The sequence below is a fragment of the Argopecten irradians genome, chromosome 10 (assembly GCF_041381155.1).
Source record: "Argopecten irradians isolate NY chromosome 10, Ai_NY, whole genome shotgun sequence".
Taxonomy (NCBI): domain Eukaryota; kingdom Metazoa; phylum Mollusca; class Bivalvia; order Pectinida; family Pectinidae; genus Argopecten; species Argopecten irradians.
The window spans coordinates 9,650,043-9,667,750 of NC_091143.1; the positions used below are offsets into that span (position 1 = coordinate 9,650,043).

Genomic DNA, 17,708 nt, shown 5'->3' on the forward strand with positions numbered 1-17,708 from the left:
GGGAATAATGGTGGGGTTGGGGGGTTGACCTTACAGTTATTTACTTTTCCACAAATTAGATATCTTATCTATTATCTCTTAATTGTATGATCTTTGCATCTTCATGACTTTTTGGATTTTTAGACAAATCTGTAATCTATTTAGATCGATCTGAATATTGATACTGGTTTTATATTTTTTCCATATTTACGATGGTTGCTTTATCAGGATCTCTAGGTTTTATACCTCTTGAGACTCAAATGGACTTTATTTACATGTCTATGTGACAGTGCCTGTGTTAGTGTCGTTTGTCAGACGACTATAGTGATCTAAGGTTTCTTAGGGAAGTATCAAAAGGATACAGAGAAGCCGTTGGTATGTCTAGCTCGGATAATGTGATATTACTTCCCTGTAAAGGACTGGTGTGGCCCTATATATGTACACACATAACATACACGATCAAATGTCAATTTAATAAGGCTAGTTTAGGTTGTCAATGTGTTTTAATAGCGTAAAAGTTTTAAAATACTGTCGATCTTAAGATGATACCTCCTAACTTTGCATTAATTTCGTTATATCCTCCATTTTAATGAAGAGTAAAACGGAGAAATATAAATAGAAATATACGAAGAAAATTAAAAGCAGGTGGAAAAAATAGAGAAGAAATGCTTATAGAATCTATGATGACTAGGTAGAGCGTATCAATTGTGAAATCGCTCTAAGAGGTGGACCGTTGTACGGGACATATACATGTAGGAGACTACACCATTCTGTTATCATAAAACATACAAAACATCAGTGTTATTGTTATGATTTTATTACGTGGAAAATGCGGGTAGTTCCTTTCCTTAATTCACTTCGTTGGCCACAATTTTCATGTTCTAAGATTAGAGCTTCCATTGAGAGCTTATCAGGATTTTCATAACACATTCCTTTTTATATCCCAGAGCGAGTCGTTTGTTTTAGTGACACAATTCTGGCAAAAATTCGATTTTGGATCATAATTATGACATTTATCTTCGCTACTGCCGTTTGATATGATTTTGTAAATCTAGGACAGAGTTTAACGGTTCCCAGCGTTTACTTTATTACTTAATATCACGCCATATTATAGTTGCGTGGTGTTGTGTATAATCCAGGGATATATGTATAATGTGGATTGTAAGATTTTAGGATGGAACTTCCAATACTTTATACCACACACATATATAAACAGTCAGTGTGTGTCTTAAGAGAGTAGTACTTTATCAGAAATACTTCCTTGTCGTTATCAACGGATTTTTTAAAATATTTTTTATTATTTTTTGTTTATCTATTTTTTATTGTAAGAAGTTTGTTTGAAAGAGCTGAGCGTTAAGTATTTTTTCTACCGTCAGATCTGATTTAGGTTTTTGTGGCACAATCAAGAACAATTTTGCATGCCATGGGTATTCTCTGTTGTGGTATCCATTTATCTAGACGAAGTACATTGTAAGACAAGAATAACAACATTTAAGTAAAACCTCAAAATAATTGAATTGGAACAAAACAAGAACAATTCATCTATTTATTCTGAACATCCCGATAAAATACCAGGCGTTTGGAACCATGTGTTTCTGAATAGAGAACGTGACATAAATAAGTATATGTATAATTATATTATACGCTGAATATAACACATGACATACAAATATTATAGCAGTAATAAAATACAGTAATATTGACGTCAGTTATTCATAAGTTCTCCACCGTCGTACAAAGCTCAATGTATGTTGCTGAAGAGGAAGTTCTGAAGACTTTATTCATTATCTCCTCATGCAATTTTGGACAATACTAAGATCATTTATTGTTTTATCTAATATTTACTCTAATCAAAGTCAGCGGAATTCACTCTTAGATGAATTCACTATAAAAAGAATGTGTAATTGACATTGCTTTAGGGAATTCCAAATATATTGTGAAAATCGATCTGAACAGAGTACCTACCAGATTCATAGTAAGGTCAGCCACCCACCAAGACACACAAACATTTACGACAGGCGTTAGTACTATATCATTTGGTTTGCCTGCGAGAAGTATATGTGACATGTGAAAATAAAGGCTAGCAAGTCAGATGATTGGGAATATTTCAGTGAAAATAAAGGCTAGCAAGTCAGATGATTGGGAATATTTCAGTGAAAATAAAGGCTAGCAAGTCAGATGATTGGGAATATTTCAGTGAAAATAAAGGCTAGCACGTCAGATGATTGGGAATATTTCAGTGAAATTTCAGTGAGGAATATTAGGAAAATAAAGGCTAGCACGTCAGATGATTGGGAATATTTCAGTGAAAATAAGGCTAGCACGTCAGATGATTGGGAATATTTCAGTGAAAATAAAGGCTAGCAAGTCAGATGATTGGGAATATTTCAGTGAAAATAAAGGCTAGCAAGTCAGATGATTGGGAATATTTCAGTGAAAATAAAGGCTAGCACGTCAGATGATTGGGAATATTTCAGTGAAAATAAAGGCTAGCAAGTCAGATGATTGGGAATATTTCAGTGAAAATAAAGGCTAGCACGTCAGATGATTGGGAATATTTCAGTGAAAATAAAGGCTAGCACGTCAGATGATTGGGAATATTTCAGTGAAAATAAAGGCTAGCAAGTCAGATGATTGGGAATATTTCAGTGAAAATAAAGGCTAGCACGTCAGATGATTGGGAATATTTCAGTGAAAATAAAGGCTAGCACGTCAGATGATTGGGAATATTTCAGTGAAAATAAAGGCTAGCACGTCAGATGATTGGGAATATTTCAGTGAAAATAAAGGCTAGCAAGTCAGATGATTGGGAATATTTCAGTGAAAATAAAGGCTAGCAATGATGGATGATTTGAAATAAAGGCTTCAGTGAAAATAAAGGCTAGCAGTCAGATGATTGGGAATATTTCAGTGAAAATAAAGGCTAGCAAGTCAGATGATTGGGAATATTTCAGTGAAAATAAAGGCTAGCACGTCAGATGATTGGGAATATTTCAGTGAAAATAAAGGCTAGCACGTCAGATGATTGGGAATATTTCAGTGAAAATAAAGGCTAGCAAGTCAGATGATTGGGAATATTTCAGTGAAAATAAAGGCTAGCACGTCAGATGATTGGGAATATTTCAGTGAAAATAAAGGCTAGCACGTCAGATGATTGGGAATATTTCAGTGAAAATAAAGGCTAGCAAGTCAGATGATTGGGAATATTTCAGTGAAAATAAAGGCTAGCAAGTCAGATGATTGGGAATATTTCAGCTCTGGAATCTTTGGTTTGTGTTTAGGTTAACAGTTTTTCCCGAAGTGTTTATCACGAGGGAGTAGCCATCTCTAAAATCAAAAGTGACAGGAACTGTTTCTGCCTTCGCCGTATAAATCCTCTCTGATAATCTGATTCTCACCAGCCAATTATCTTGTGTTGTGTGGTCCAGGAAGGTGTGGAAACGTGGGTAAGATACATAGAAGTATCAGTAGTAGCTATATGGTAACTAGGACATAGTTCAAGGTTTTTTCTTTGAGAAATGAATATGTATTGCGACCTCCATGTAGTAAAATTTGCAAAACCTGTCTAATGAATATGTTGCTTTAATTATTTGTTTCTTAATCTCTTCCAGTGTCCGGGTACTCGTCAAAGCGCCGGGTCCTCACCCCAAACTTTTTACCAACAAAAACAAATGTCACCGTCCATATGGGAGAATTAGCCATTCTTCAGTGCAAGATCCGGAATCTCGGACCCAAACAGGTAAGGATTTTTATAGTGGATGCTATGAACGCAGTATATAAATCTGTAATTTCTTGTTTGAACTGAATCTACATCTTGTTGTTAAACTGCTGTTAATGACACATATTCTGCATTTTCTCAAAAGAAAACCCAACTTCCGAAGCACATTGTGGTAGCTATCTATTTGAATGGCATATTAACAGTGATTGAAGACTTTGAAGATGCTCCACCGCTGACAAATGGTATTTTTTCATCATCAAAAACTGGAGCAGACGATTTAGTATTTTTTTCAGTTACAAAATATACTTACTTTACACCATTATATCACCAATGAAGTGTTTGAGCTTCTAATTTTACTTCAAGTTAAAAATATGAAAAATAATTAATTGCATCCCGAAAAAATTCTATGGCACTATATTCTATATGAAATGAAGTACTGATTGCGCATGCATCAGAGGCGAAACAAATTATTTTCTATCATTTTTGTGTTAATTAGGCATATATATACATGATTAAACACCAAATATTGTCCAAATGATGAATATCATTTGTGCTCTGTCGGCGGTGGAGCATCAAAAAAAATTGGTGTCGCTGTCCACCAAACACCAACAAATGTTTCGATAAGGTGTGGCTGATGTTAGACCTAATATCGATGACATTTGAGGAAATATCTCACTGCAGATAACAACGAGATATACTGGTCACAACATGGTATAAATGCCATCAAATGACATATCGATGACGTCAACATAATGTCGGGGACAGTACACAGCCACTTATGATATACCACTGATAAACAAGCTCGCGCTGCACATGTCAGTGGCACCTCCCCCTCCTCCTATGTACGTGTCTACACGAGACGAACGCTAGCTGAAATGACAACATATCAGCACAATGACAGACCAAATTCCAACAGGAAACGGACATGTGCGTTCGGAACCATTCCTCCGCCATAGTTGCACTATATACCTGTGATGGCTATAATTACTTCCAGAATACAACATGCCTGCCAACAGTGCACCGTCATAAATCTCTTCGTCTCTCGCTCCATCATTCCTGGCAGGGAGCTCTACACAAGTATACAGTCAGGATTGCTTTATTACTCAAAAACTAATTAAGTTTTCTTCATTAACTTTTGTTTATCTTGGAAACCAAACAAATTGACAAAGGGGGTATTTAAAGAAAAGCTACCACTACATCATACCTTGCCGGGTGTTTGGCAGAAAAAAAATCAATGCAGTGTCTTAAGAAACCGTGAATACAGGTATATTGTGTCTAGCATTAATACTCTACATCAACATTGGGAAGATTTCCCTTATTATGATACATATATGCCCACATTAATATTAGGTACATATATTAAACAAACAAGTGGTATGGCTTGTTATTTTCCAACGGATGCGTGATCTAAGTGAAAACATGTCCAGCTATTTTGAAAAAAAAGTATTCGCACAATGTTCGGATAGTTTGCATAAGTCCATTTACTTGTTCCCCTTGAAGTTGATAATTGAAAAGATTTGGGTATAGTTCACAGTCAGATCATTGGGATGTACGACATTTGTCCTACACGATTGCATACCTACTCGTCACATTATTATATAAAGGCATGCGTACAGAATTCCTATTAATTACCTTTAATGTTCTAGCTAGCAAGAAAGCGATTAATTTTAACAGGTTGATAGAACAAACACAGTAAGCCTACATATGCTGTGTATGTAGGCTTCGTGGTTCTTCAAAGGATCTGGAATGAGCTCAGTAGGTTTCAGGGAGGACGAATGAAACATTTACTCTGTGGTTAACATGCTGAGACAAATCCCGGCCAAACCATCAATACAAATTTTTAGCTCTGAATTATTCTGATGTCATAGTAAGATTCCGGTTTGACACGACCGATTTCATCCTAATTTAATGTTACACTTTTAAAATTGTAATTCTGGATTAGCTTTAATTCTATAACTCGTTGTCAAGCTAAATTCATGATGTACCTTTCAAGGATTAGAAATCGAAAGATCTTAGCATCTAAAAAAATCCACTTATAATATTGGTTATCACAATCATCAACAAAACGTTATGTTTTGAAGCTAATCTCATTAGATTTTTATTTATTGATCCCTAAACTATGGATTTATGACTGAAATAACTAAACAGAAACAACTTACTGATGTAAATTGAACTTTAAATTAAAACAAATACATTTACAGCTATTAGAGTTGCAACATGTGTCTTAAAAGCTAAACAACTATTATATTGATACTCAAATAAAATATTATTAGGGCATACGATTGTATTTATGTGCAGTGATTGCATTAATGATGTCTTCTTCAATTTCCCAACATATGTTTATAAAAAAACGCTTACAATTTCTTTCTTTCTTTCTTTCTTTTTTTCTTATTTATCTATTTTTATATTCATAGTTATAATTTTATTCATGTTATACTCCCCAAGCACACAATGCACGTGACTATTGCTTTCGCTAAGAACATTAGCGAATCTAAATAGTTTCTATTGATGACTATTTTTATGTCTTTTGGAGTATCTAATACAAGTATTGCTGTATCCTTTGACTACAATAACGACTTGTATATAAAATATCATATACAATTTATAAGTAACTTGAGATGAAGTTTTGTCTCCAAGGACATATTTTCCAAGACCCTCTCGTTGTCTGCACTTCCATTGTCGCGTGTGCCGTCAGTATCTTGCCAAACCCGACTACAGATGGTGCATGTGGTAGATATCTGTCCCATCTACAGAATATGACATAATATTGCTATCCTATTGCTCTTTCGGGAACCATTTCAAATATAGAGCTTTCATCAGACGGAAGCCTGATCTGCTTCAAGGACACTGCCTCTCCGGGAACCATCTGATCGTAGTATCTGGTAGGAGGTACGATAGCGTTCGGAAATAACGACTTCGGAGGGCTCGGACGTGTTGAAAGAAATGTGATGAAATACTTCAGGAGTAGGTACAAGAAAACATATGTCATACAACGACCTTTTATATCTACTAATATCAAAACCGTAAAAGGCAGCAGCTGTCCTGGATATTTAAAATGACACTAGACCCAGAGGCCTAACAGACTTGTCTGCTATGATATAACAATAGACACTAGCAAGTGTCGTAGTCATACCTGTTTTTAGAGGGATTTCTAACCAGAGTGGTCTTAGAATTGTGACATCCTCAGTTAACATCCAGATACATGTTGCGCTGTCGTAAAGGAATACCGATCTGCAAAGGGACGGACTGATGGCTGAAATATATTTAAATTTAACAGAGTTAACATATAGGGAGATCGCTTGTAGAGCTAGGAGAGAAAGTAGACAAAGAATGGGCTTAGAAAATTAAACTTCTTGGGGGAAAAGAAAACAGGAGATGCTTTATGGAAGATTGAGCTATAACTGACGCAGATGAGGTATGGACTGAGATGAAGAAGACACGTGGCAGTAGAAGGAGAAGGTAGGAGAGTGTGGCGGGAAGGAGTAAGCATTGACATGGGTCAGGACCAGGATGGAGATGATCAGAAGACACAGTGGTCACGACTAGGAAATATGACAAAGGTGTTATGTAAGGAATGGGAACGAGAGTAGTGTTCGTCTCAATCTATACCCATAAAGGTCAGATTACACAAGTCAGACAGCGAGGAAAAATTCCCATATAATGTGTACTTTGAGATTTTCGGAATCAATACCGCCCCGTATATCGCTGTCCCTGATCTCAGTCTAGAGGTGTAACTACAAGAAGCATATCTATCTATCTATCTTCCCACTTACCAGGCTCACACATATTCAGATCCTCGTATCGGCAAGGTCGGACCGTTCATTTATAGGTATTACTGATATTGCTAAATCAAGAGAAGGAGACACAGATGACCCTATTCCTGGATTTACAATGACATGGAATATGTCGTTTGTAAAGATATTGATAACGTGATTACACCAAAAGGAAACAAAGTGTCTATGAAAGTGGCATTTTATAGGCAGTTTGAATTGAAAACTTGGAGAGAAGTACAACCTCAGATAAAAGGTTCAGTCTGTTTATAAAAATGTAAAAGTGTAATGGACTCTTAACAGTAAAAATTACTTGAAAATAATTTCAATATCTGTTCCCTCTGTTATGTATAACAAAAGATCGTGTCAGTCAATCATCTATTTCCATGTTGTCAGGGTGCTTCCAGTCATGTTAAAGACCGCGAGTTAATCCCATCACACACACATGCACGACACCAATATCCTCGCGACTGTCCTGGAAATATTCAGATTTTTACAGACAGATAAATGACGTTCAGGTGTCCCTGCTAAAGTGCTAGAATTCTAGTTAATACTGGTATATATGTTACCGCCATTTCAACTGAATAAATGCATGAATTTCTCCACCACGTCCATTAACCTTCCGCCTTGCTTCGGTCCGTGCTCGCGTTCGATATGTATAACCGTCCTATTACATTCGGTACTGTGTTCGATAAGCAAGCTACATATATAAGTCGTAATGGTTTTCTCAGTCTGCATCCCTGTCTAATGTTCGTACATTTTTCACCAAAACAGATAAATGTTTTCTTTCATGAACTAATGGGATTCGATCCAAGACAATGATACCGTTTCTCAGTCTTTTCAATAACTAGAACTAATTGTATTTCGAGTAACGTTCAAACTAGTGTATTATTCGAAACTAGTAGCTATTTTGATATTGATATATACACAGAATAAAGATTCAAGTATGTATGCTACCCAAGTGTTAATGTCATTGCCTTTGATTAGCCAACAATTCAGTAGCTACTTATCATAAAATGCTCAGTGTCAGCCATGGTCAACATTACAGCTTAAAAGTGGACATAAGAGACATCAACAACTGGAACGTGACGTTCTAAAACAAACAAAAGTCGACTTGAAGACTGAATGATCTATATTTGGTTCCAGAATGTACTGGAATAATTCCTGAAAAAAACCCTGGACTATTGTTCATAGTATATTGAATTCACTAATAGAGGGTGCTATTGTTTGAACGTCTGTGCCACGACATGTACCAAAACACACAGTCGGTTACGGGAGACAGCCTGACCCCTATCCCACTAGCTAATACAATTGAACAAATTCTAGCTGGTGCCGGTCCTGAATGCTAACGATTTTCTGTATGCAATCAAAGAGTACAGCATCTTCTGCTTCTGTCCCACCCCATGTACCTATACGGCTATTGATCGTAACTCAGCCGTTTTTGTGTTTAAATTGTGACGGTTGACAATTCGTTTCCTAAGAATAGACTGTCATTTCGAAATCACAGTTCAATACGTAATGGAATGATATACCAGTAGGTATAACTGGTGAAATCAGTTCAAATGCTGATTTGACACAATACGACTCTTGTTTATGCTGGATCTTTACGGAAGTCGTCAAATTAACTTACGTCATTTATCGATGATCGCATAATACTACGTTCCCTTATAATTGTTTTGCACTTCACGCGTGATCGCTTCAATAGAATAGTAACATGAGCTTAGCTAGCATGATGCCGACACTGAAACTCGCCGTAATTGGACGATAATGCCTTGAACCAATACTATGATTGACGAGTCGATTTCGTCTATATATCAAATATATATCTTGTGATATCAATTTATACAAAGTAACCAAAGCAGTATTTATACAATCAATCGACCAAATACAATACAATTCATATAAATCAAATATTTTTGTTTTATTGCCAATTTTAGGCTTATTTCACATACAATACTACGATGCTATCCGAAACTAGATAGGTGTAATGCCTATCGTGAAAAACACTGCATGTATATATCGGCCAATCCAGAAAGCCAGTTTGAGTAAAGAAGATTCAACTGTGATTGTTTGCCGCATTCAATGTTGTCCATGTTGTAATTCCGAGTTGATGGGATTTCGTATTTGTCCGTTTTCAGTGAGCCGTTTATGGCGATGTCGAAAAGTACAACTTTAATATGGGTATACTATCTGTGTCTGTCTGTATGTCCACAAAAGTACACGGACATGCACAAGGGACGGCGTGGCTAGGTTCTGGCCATCAACACATTCCGATATTGGTAAAACGAGACAGCATGGTATCACCAATACTACTGTCGTGACGTCAAGCAAATATTGATTACGAAGCCAACGTTAATGTGGATAAGAAAACACACCATAAATGTTTTATTAAATCGCCTCTGTCAGACTTGTAGTGAGTTTACGATTGTTTTCCTCCGAGTCGTTCATTGTGCTTCGATAATTTGGTCTGAAGACTATACGCTTGGTTAATGTACCCTTCTCTCTCTTTTTTGGTGTTTTTGCGTTACATCCAATGCATCTATGTGTTAGATTACCGTCTCTATAACAAGTCTGCTGTAACATTCTTTACGATTTTGTAACCAGTGGTTCACAAGAACAGCCACCAAATTTGTAAGTGTGGAAAAGTGCAGCCTCTCGGGCCATTGCCCTCTAGACTACGAGTTGTGGAAGTATCTACAAGATATTGCTTTCTGTAGACAAAAGACAGATCACCACATAGAATCTCCAGCTGCGAAGTGACCATATTGGGGATACGATAGCCATCGTCTTTCGTCTGGACAATGGTCGGATGGACAATAAGGACACCTGTCAATCAAAAGCTGTTTTGTAGGAGAAAATCAATATTCCTAGTGTATTTCAGGGACTGGCTTCTGCTATCATATGTCATTTCAAAAAGGCCGTAATGTCATTGATTGCAAACCCAATTATGGTACACTAAGGAAAGCATCGAAGTATGCGCAGTCATCGTGTAAAATTATTGTAAATATTCAAACATCTCATATTTGCTGTCTGTTTCCTATGTGTAAAGTATGTGTTTTCGTGTTGCAAACACAGACCAGCAATGTAAAGCTTTCTGAGGTAATTTACTAGCTTGTTCTTCATTCAATATATCAGGGGATCCTCTTCATGGTACTTGGTAGAATGGTGTGGGATATATTGCTCTGTTAACCCAGTTGTGACATAATCTATGTCATGCATATTCCGAAGATATCTTGATACATAGATTTCTACACAAAGTTTCAGGAGAAAAAAACACGTGTACTGCAAAATGATCTACCGCGCTGTTCTACAGACTTTAACGCATACACATATTCTTACACACGAAAGAATTACTATTTTGAAGTACAGGTCAGGGGATCACAATGAAATCCAGACACTTTGTCCTCAAGGAATTCAATATTTCTTAATCTGCTGTCAAAGATCTAAGAAGTCATCCAAGTGCGAGTTTCCTAGGTGGACGTGTCTCACAAAGGTACCGACATATCATGGACATGTCTGAAAAAATACCTCCATAACCGGGTGATGTTTCTTCCAGGAATAAATTTATCAGTCATTAAGATAGAAATGTCAGATGTTATACAGAAAATTTATTTGTTCTATTAAGAACTGCATTTACATTACATTGTAAATTGGGGTGTTAAAACAAATTACGAAAATAATTTGTCTTCTTGGATAGCAAAAGACTGCAACGGGTATATTAAGTGTAACAGTAACATTATCCCTATTAACACTCGAAAAGGTTATAGACTGTCGGGTAAAGAAACATAATGATCTCCACTTTTATTCAAAAGGTATGACATCTAAAACAAGAAAGTGATATGTGTGATTATTGTCGTGATTGTGGTGGTGATCTCCCTTGGGTCCAGATTTATATTTAACCATACCTAAAGGCTATAAATGTTACTCATGATTGTAAAAAGAAGACACTGGTCTAACGCTGTCCTACTAACCAATTTGTATTCACCCTACGACCCACAAGATCACCATATGAAAGAAACATGTCTATACCATCCTGTTGGCTGTATATATCTGTACAGAATCTGACCTCAGTCGGTCAATGTATATAAATGGTTTCTTGTAAAGCGTCTTTGGTGCCCTGCTAGTTACACGAAGCCCGCAGACCTGTTTTGTACGTTGTCTGCATGGTCCACTGACGGGTCCCTGGAGATGTCTAAAGGGTCTACATTAGAACGGACGCAGACAAATTTGTCCCACTAGAAGCAGGCGTCGTAAATGCCGATATAAAATGAATCTGTGATTTAGCACATGCGTGTTGTGTCATGCCAATATACACGGGGGAATGTTCCATTCGATTTCAGTTGGTCAAAATGTGTACAGCAACTGTTTTAAACCTATCTGCTAGTTGGTTTGTCAGACTTTTTGATCCCCAATAAAACGCTATGTAGCCTTATAGAGCCAATGTTAACTGTTCTGACCACCAAAGTCGTATCAATGTGCTCCATTCTACAGTCATGTTTAAGGAATTATTTCTTTATGGCAGAAATATGAAAATCACATTTAGGTGTTTAACTGCATATACTCGTATTAGCTAGAAAGTTATGGTTGTGGTCGTCTTTTGTGTAATTTCGTGAGTCAATTATTCTTTTCAAAAATGATGCTCAATCATTTACTGATTTGATTTACTATAACAATGTTGTTCTTTTGTTGTTCAATGTTATTCGATTACGTCTTTTATAGTACTCTAATCAAAGACAGTGGTTATTTTTTTTATGAAACCACTGTATGATATGATTCGCATGCTGGAAGAAAAAAAAAACTTTACGGTTGAGTTTGTTTTTTTGCCAGTTACAGCTGACACAAAATTTATGAATAAATTCTAAAAATACATTGCATATAAAAAGTTTCAATTAAAATCAATTTTATCACAATAAAATGCCCCGTATTATTTGTATCTGGTAATTTCCCTCAAGGGCAAAAAGCTTGCTTCTTGCAAGGGGAATTTCTTATTTCTCAATAGTAACGTAATTGTAACGTAATGACTTTCTTGTTCGTTAACAAGTTACGTTTTGATTTTTTTATAGACAGATATTTTAGTGTTTCACAAATCAATGGAGATTTGTACGCGAAACCTTCCCAGAAACACGTGGTTCTATTTTATTAACGGACTTCCGTATAATCTGCATTGTACTTATTGGCTATTGTTTCTACAACCTTGATTAGTATTGAATATAAGCTGTTTATCGTAAGACATATTTGTTTTAAAGAGTTATGCTTACCAGTAGTTTTTACACATTTCCCATGCCTACTATCAGGAGCCGACATTAACTCTACACCTGTCAAACTAAAGCTTGTTATCCCCAACATTGTTATCGAAATCTGACATCACCATCTACACATGTCTGATCTCAACTTCTCATATACAGACACAGATTACTGAAACCTCGTATATCAACGTGTTACGAGAAAGCCATATTACTGCGCGGGGGTCAGTTGATGTAATCCGCATGATTTACTTCTCACAGCTGGGATTGTTCATAACTGCTGCGCATGCGCGACTTTGATCACAACCAAAGGCAACGATTTATAAAACTTTTCATACAAGAATGGTGAATGTGTTATTTCATGCAATTTTCTATCATTATCTACTTTGATACCCAGAACGTTGATTATGTTTAATTGGAGTGACGTTTTAGGATTAGCGTAAGTGATTGTTTCTAATTTGTTTTGTGGGTGAAATCTGGCGCGAATTCTCTTTAATCACAGAGAAACACGACCACAAAGTAGAGAGCGCACAATGTTAGTTACACGTAGGGACCTTCAAGTAATCTTCAGACATCTTATCAAACGTCACTCAGAGAAAACAAATGTCTCACACTACCAAAATGATATGTCTATCATACAAAGGAATAATCAAAACTTAGAAATGTCTAATTTTGCAAAAATAAATATCATAATCACTGTCGAACAGGACATTTAGACATATTGAATGTTTGTATGTATGACGTATCAAACATACGCGCTAGGGTATTGCTTTATCTCTTAGATAGTCCTTTGTCTTTGTATTTTTTTTTAAATTACATCTGTACCAATGTTTGAAATACCATCCATGAAGAGCATGTTTTACATTCAAATGACGCGTCAGTTTATATACATAATGATATTGATATATATATATAAATTCATCAGGTGTATGAAAACGCCTGCAGACACTTTACAATAGTTACACTGAAGTAAAAATATTATTTATACAATGCATATCGATCGATAAATACTTTTCTGGCATTTGATGTGTGTTGTCTTCAAAAATGAAATTTAACATGGAAGTTCTTGTAGGCGTTTGGAAATGTCAAAGCGAAATATCATCGTTATTAGTATGAATTTTGATTTTATTCATTTCACATGTATTTGAATACTTTATGCGATTTTGATTTACGTATGGTCAGACATATTATAGACATAATGTATTTCATTTAGAAAGGTTCGAATAGAATACCTTCTTCAGAAAACATTGGTCTTTTCATTCAAGTGTGTAAAGATTTTTCAATGTTTGGTTTAGTTTTCAAATATTTAACGTACTTATAACTGTCATGGTCATTCAAGGACGTGCTAGGTTTAGGAATTGAAGATGGTATCCTCGAAAAATATCAATCTAGGGACACAGAGGTAGCGGGCTTGAGGAGGTTTGTTTTGTTTAAAATTGAGTCATACAACACAGTTTTTGTACATTTAATGATTTAATAACTTTGGTGAGCTGTAGACTGACACAGCCGCTATGTATCGCAGTTATTTACTTCGAGTTATATTTTCCTATTCATCTTTTATACCACCTTTAGATATCTGTGTAAAATAAATATCATGCAAAAGTTGAATTTCAAAATATACATAAATTACAAAAATTCCAATGCTTTCTTGGCAAAACTATTTAAACAAAGATAGTTAGCTTGGCGGCACTCCATTTCAACTGTTGCTTTATTCGAAATCATTGATAAAGAAGTATTGCATGATAAGATACATAATAGAGACGTAAACCACCTACGGCATTTTTATGACTACCAGTTCAAAGTAAACACATCCTGTAATAAAACAGGTATGTACTTTTCCTTTTGTAATTGGAGGATGTTTCGGTGAACGTGTAAAAGTATTTAAGCATTCTACTCATTGACAATATGCAATCATTATATTTTTTCTGATGTTATATCTTTATGAAAATTCTAAAAATTTCGTTGAGTTGTTGTCCCGTGTCTCTAATACATTGGAAATGCCATTCCCCTGGGCAATACATTTCCAGTTTAATCAGCAATCCAATTCAAGCCAACATCGACGAACTATAGAGAACGCGATGAATTACATTTTTCTATCACACCTGTAATGCTTTAATGTATGTCTGCAAAATATTACAAATTGAGGTAGAATCCACTGGGAATAACTGCTATTGAAAGCGAAATTGGGAGATATGATGCATGAGAAACAGACACCGATTGAAATGCGAGTCAGATCGAAACAGCGTCTTAGAAACATAACACAACTTATGGTAGATTCTTTGAACATTACCCTCACTCTGCATCGCCACACCACGGAAATGATATATGTCATCCAATCGGTCTAGTTCAAGGGAACAATAGATCAAAACATTTCTAATAAAGCATCGGTTTACACTTAATAATACATTTTATAGGATAATAACGTGCTTTCAATAGAGCAATGGAGATGCATATAAAGATATCTCAGGCAACTGGAAATACATTCATAATAAGGTGAAATCGAGTCAGTTATTACCTAAGAATTACCACTTCACTTTGAAGATGGTCTGTGAGATTAAGTATCATTTTATTGGATCTGAAAAACTGTTGTGTGCACGAATATTACAGAAATGCGTTTTCTTCCTAATTAATATTAAGTCAATGGGACAACTAAATAGTTTATGTAACTTCATTTCGGTTTATGGTGCATTCAGTTACTGGGGATGGTAATACATCTTTCTACTTGGATCACCGAGTTCTATAGCTAGCAAGAAGTTATTTGAAATGATAGAATGTAAAACTAGATATGCCAATGCTGATAGTGTGTCATCTCTTGGGAAATTTCTTGTCGTCAATATCAGTTTCCATTTTCATGTTGTGATATGTACATATGAATTAGCATTATGAACTATCGCTTTAGTTTGGCGATTATTTTATTTAGCTATTTAAGAAAATTATGTCAATGCAAATTGACATATTTTAACTTTACATACAGATGATAATACTATCCCAACATATATAGACAATTTGTCACTTTGACCTATTAAGTTTATTAATTATCTTCAATAATATCCCGACATATATAGAAAATGTGTCACTTTGACCTATTAATCATCTTCGTCGTCTGAATGATTCTCTTATTCCATGTTTAATCAGCAAAGAGACATTGGGAGTTTACACGCAACTTTCTAATCAGGTTTACGCCATTGTTTGTTCAAGCGGAAAATCAGCCGATTTCGAATGCAATCTTTGAGACCATACTGGAACCTGCCATATGTATTTCTGTCATTTTGTATATCGCCTGATGGAAACCAGATGACTATTTCCGCAACCACGGACAAAATGTATATAGATCCGATAATAGATCTCAAATACTCTTTATCATTTTACTTGCCGATGCATGTTTCGCTCACGGTATATTTTTGCCTCTTGAAATATGATGAAATGATAATGTGTATTGAATAGCTGATACTGCTATGTAAACGTTCGAAGGACGCTCGTGTAAGTTGTGGTAAAATGATCATAATCGAATATAAAAACGAATTCAGAATGGAATTTATTTTGACTTTATTAAAATCCAGATGGGGAAATTGATATCCGATATTTAAGTTTAGAATATGGAAAAAAAGTTCTTGGCATCTTTCAACCTAGTTGAACAGTGGATGGACGAAAATGTCCCTACAGTAATTGTATACCAAGCACACAGTGGCGTGTATACTGATACTGACTCCTAAACTTGGATATTGCATATTGAGCTTAATTGATTCATCAGATACAATAAGTCAGATATTTATCTCCATCTTATTTCTAATAGGAAACACCATTTTTGGCATGTGTTTCTTGATAATTCAAAATGTATTCTGAAAAAAAAAAAGAAAAAGAAAAAAGTAACGAAGATGTTCATGGTATTGTCAACGATGACACCAAGTTTATATACATTGAGACATACAAATATATCCAGGCAATATTTATATTATAATACTGGCTGTTTAACTACGGAGCTTGATGAGTATATAACATGCTTATTTAAAAAAAATGGAATCACTTAAGTAACGTTAAGTCCACAATGACATCTTGAGATAGCATTTTTACGTTGACGATGACTTAACACAATTTATTGTTGGTTACGGATTTGGTATTTCCCTAGTTCCTTAATTATCTGCTACTAACACGTTGTATAAGATGCAGCTGTGCTATTTTTCTTCTGTAGATGTAGTTTCAGGTTGTCCAAAACATTATGGATAGCCCTTTCAATATTCCAGGAACTGGCGGAAATTATCTTTGCAATACTCGTTGAAAGTGACAGCATTATTTTGATACCCCTTTGATATTTCCCTTTTGTTTTGTTCAAGGTTCCTTGTCAAAAACTATCTTTGTCCTATCCATTAACAGTAGGAAACTTCTAGTGAGTACCTTTGCAAGATTTTCCTGTTTTTATTTCAGGTTTCCTGGCGGAAGGTATCGTTGGACTATCCGCTAACAGTGGGGACGTTACTGTTTGATCCTCAGGAAGAGCTCAGTGTTGATCATAAGAAGCTGGGAGGCATGGTAACCCAGTACAACCTCATCATCAAACGGGCGCAGCCTCGACACTCTGGCAAATACGAATGTCAGATCAGCGCCAAAAACATTCATACTCATCATGTATACCTTACAGTGTTAGGTATGTATCACTTCATAAATTATCCGAGTGTTAGATAAGCTAATGATGTCATCAAATTTAATTTAAGTATCAATGTACGCATAAAATGATGGCGTCATCATACAATGTATACCTTACAGTGTTAGATATGTATCACTTCATAAATTATCCGAGTGTTAGATAAGCTAATGATGTCATCAAATTTAATTTAAGTATCAATGTACGCATAAAATGATGGCGTCATCATACAATGTATACCTTACAGTGTTAGATAGTATCATTATATAGATTATACCCGAGTGTTAAATTAGCTAATTATGTCATCAAAATAAAGTGTTAAAGTACGCATACAATGATGATGTCATAATACCATGTAT

The 17,708-nt window shown here is 35.5% G+C and overlaps 1 protein-coding gene across 5 annotated transcripts in view; it reads left to right on the plus strand.

Annotated features, from left to right (window-relative positions):
* The window catches only part of LOC138333065 (zwei Ig domain protein zig-8-like), a 139,939-nt gene that overhangs the window by 100,444 nt on the left and 21,787 nt on the right, over positions 1-17,708 (plus strand). For 4 of the 5 annotated variants that reach the window (XM_069281180.1, XM_069281181.1, XM_069281178.1 and 1 more), the window contains 2 exons: positions 3,591-3,718; positions 17,133-17,352. In XM_069281180.1, coding sequence (XP_069137281.1) covers positions 3,591-3,718; positions 17,133-17,352 — 348 coding nt within the window. Of the gene's footprint in view, positions 1-3,325; positions 3,426-3,590; positions 3,719-17,132; positions 17,353-17,708 lie in introns of those variants that run through there. The other variant, XM_069281183.1, reaches the window with a different exon arrangement.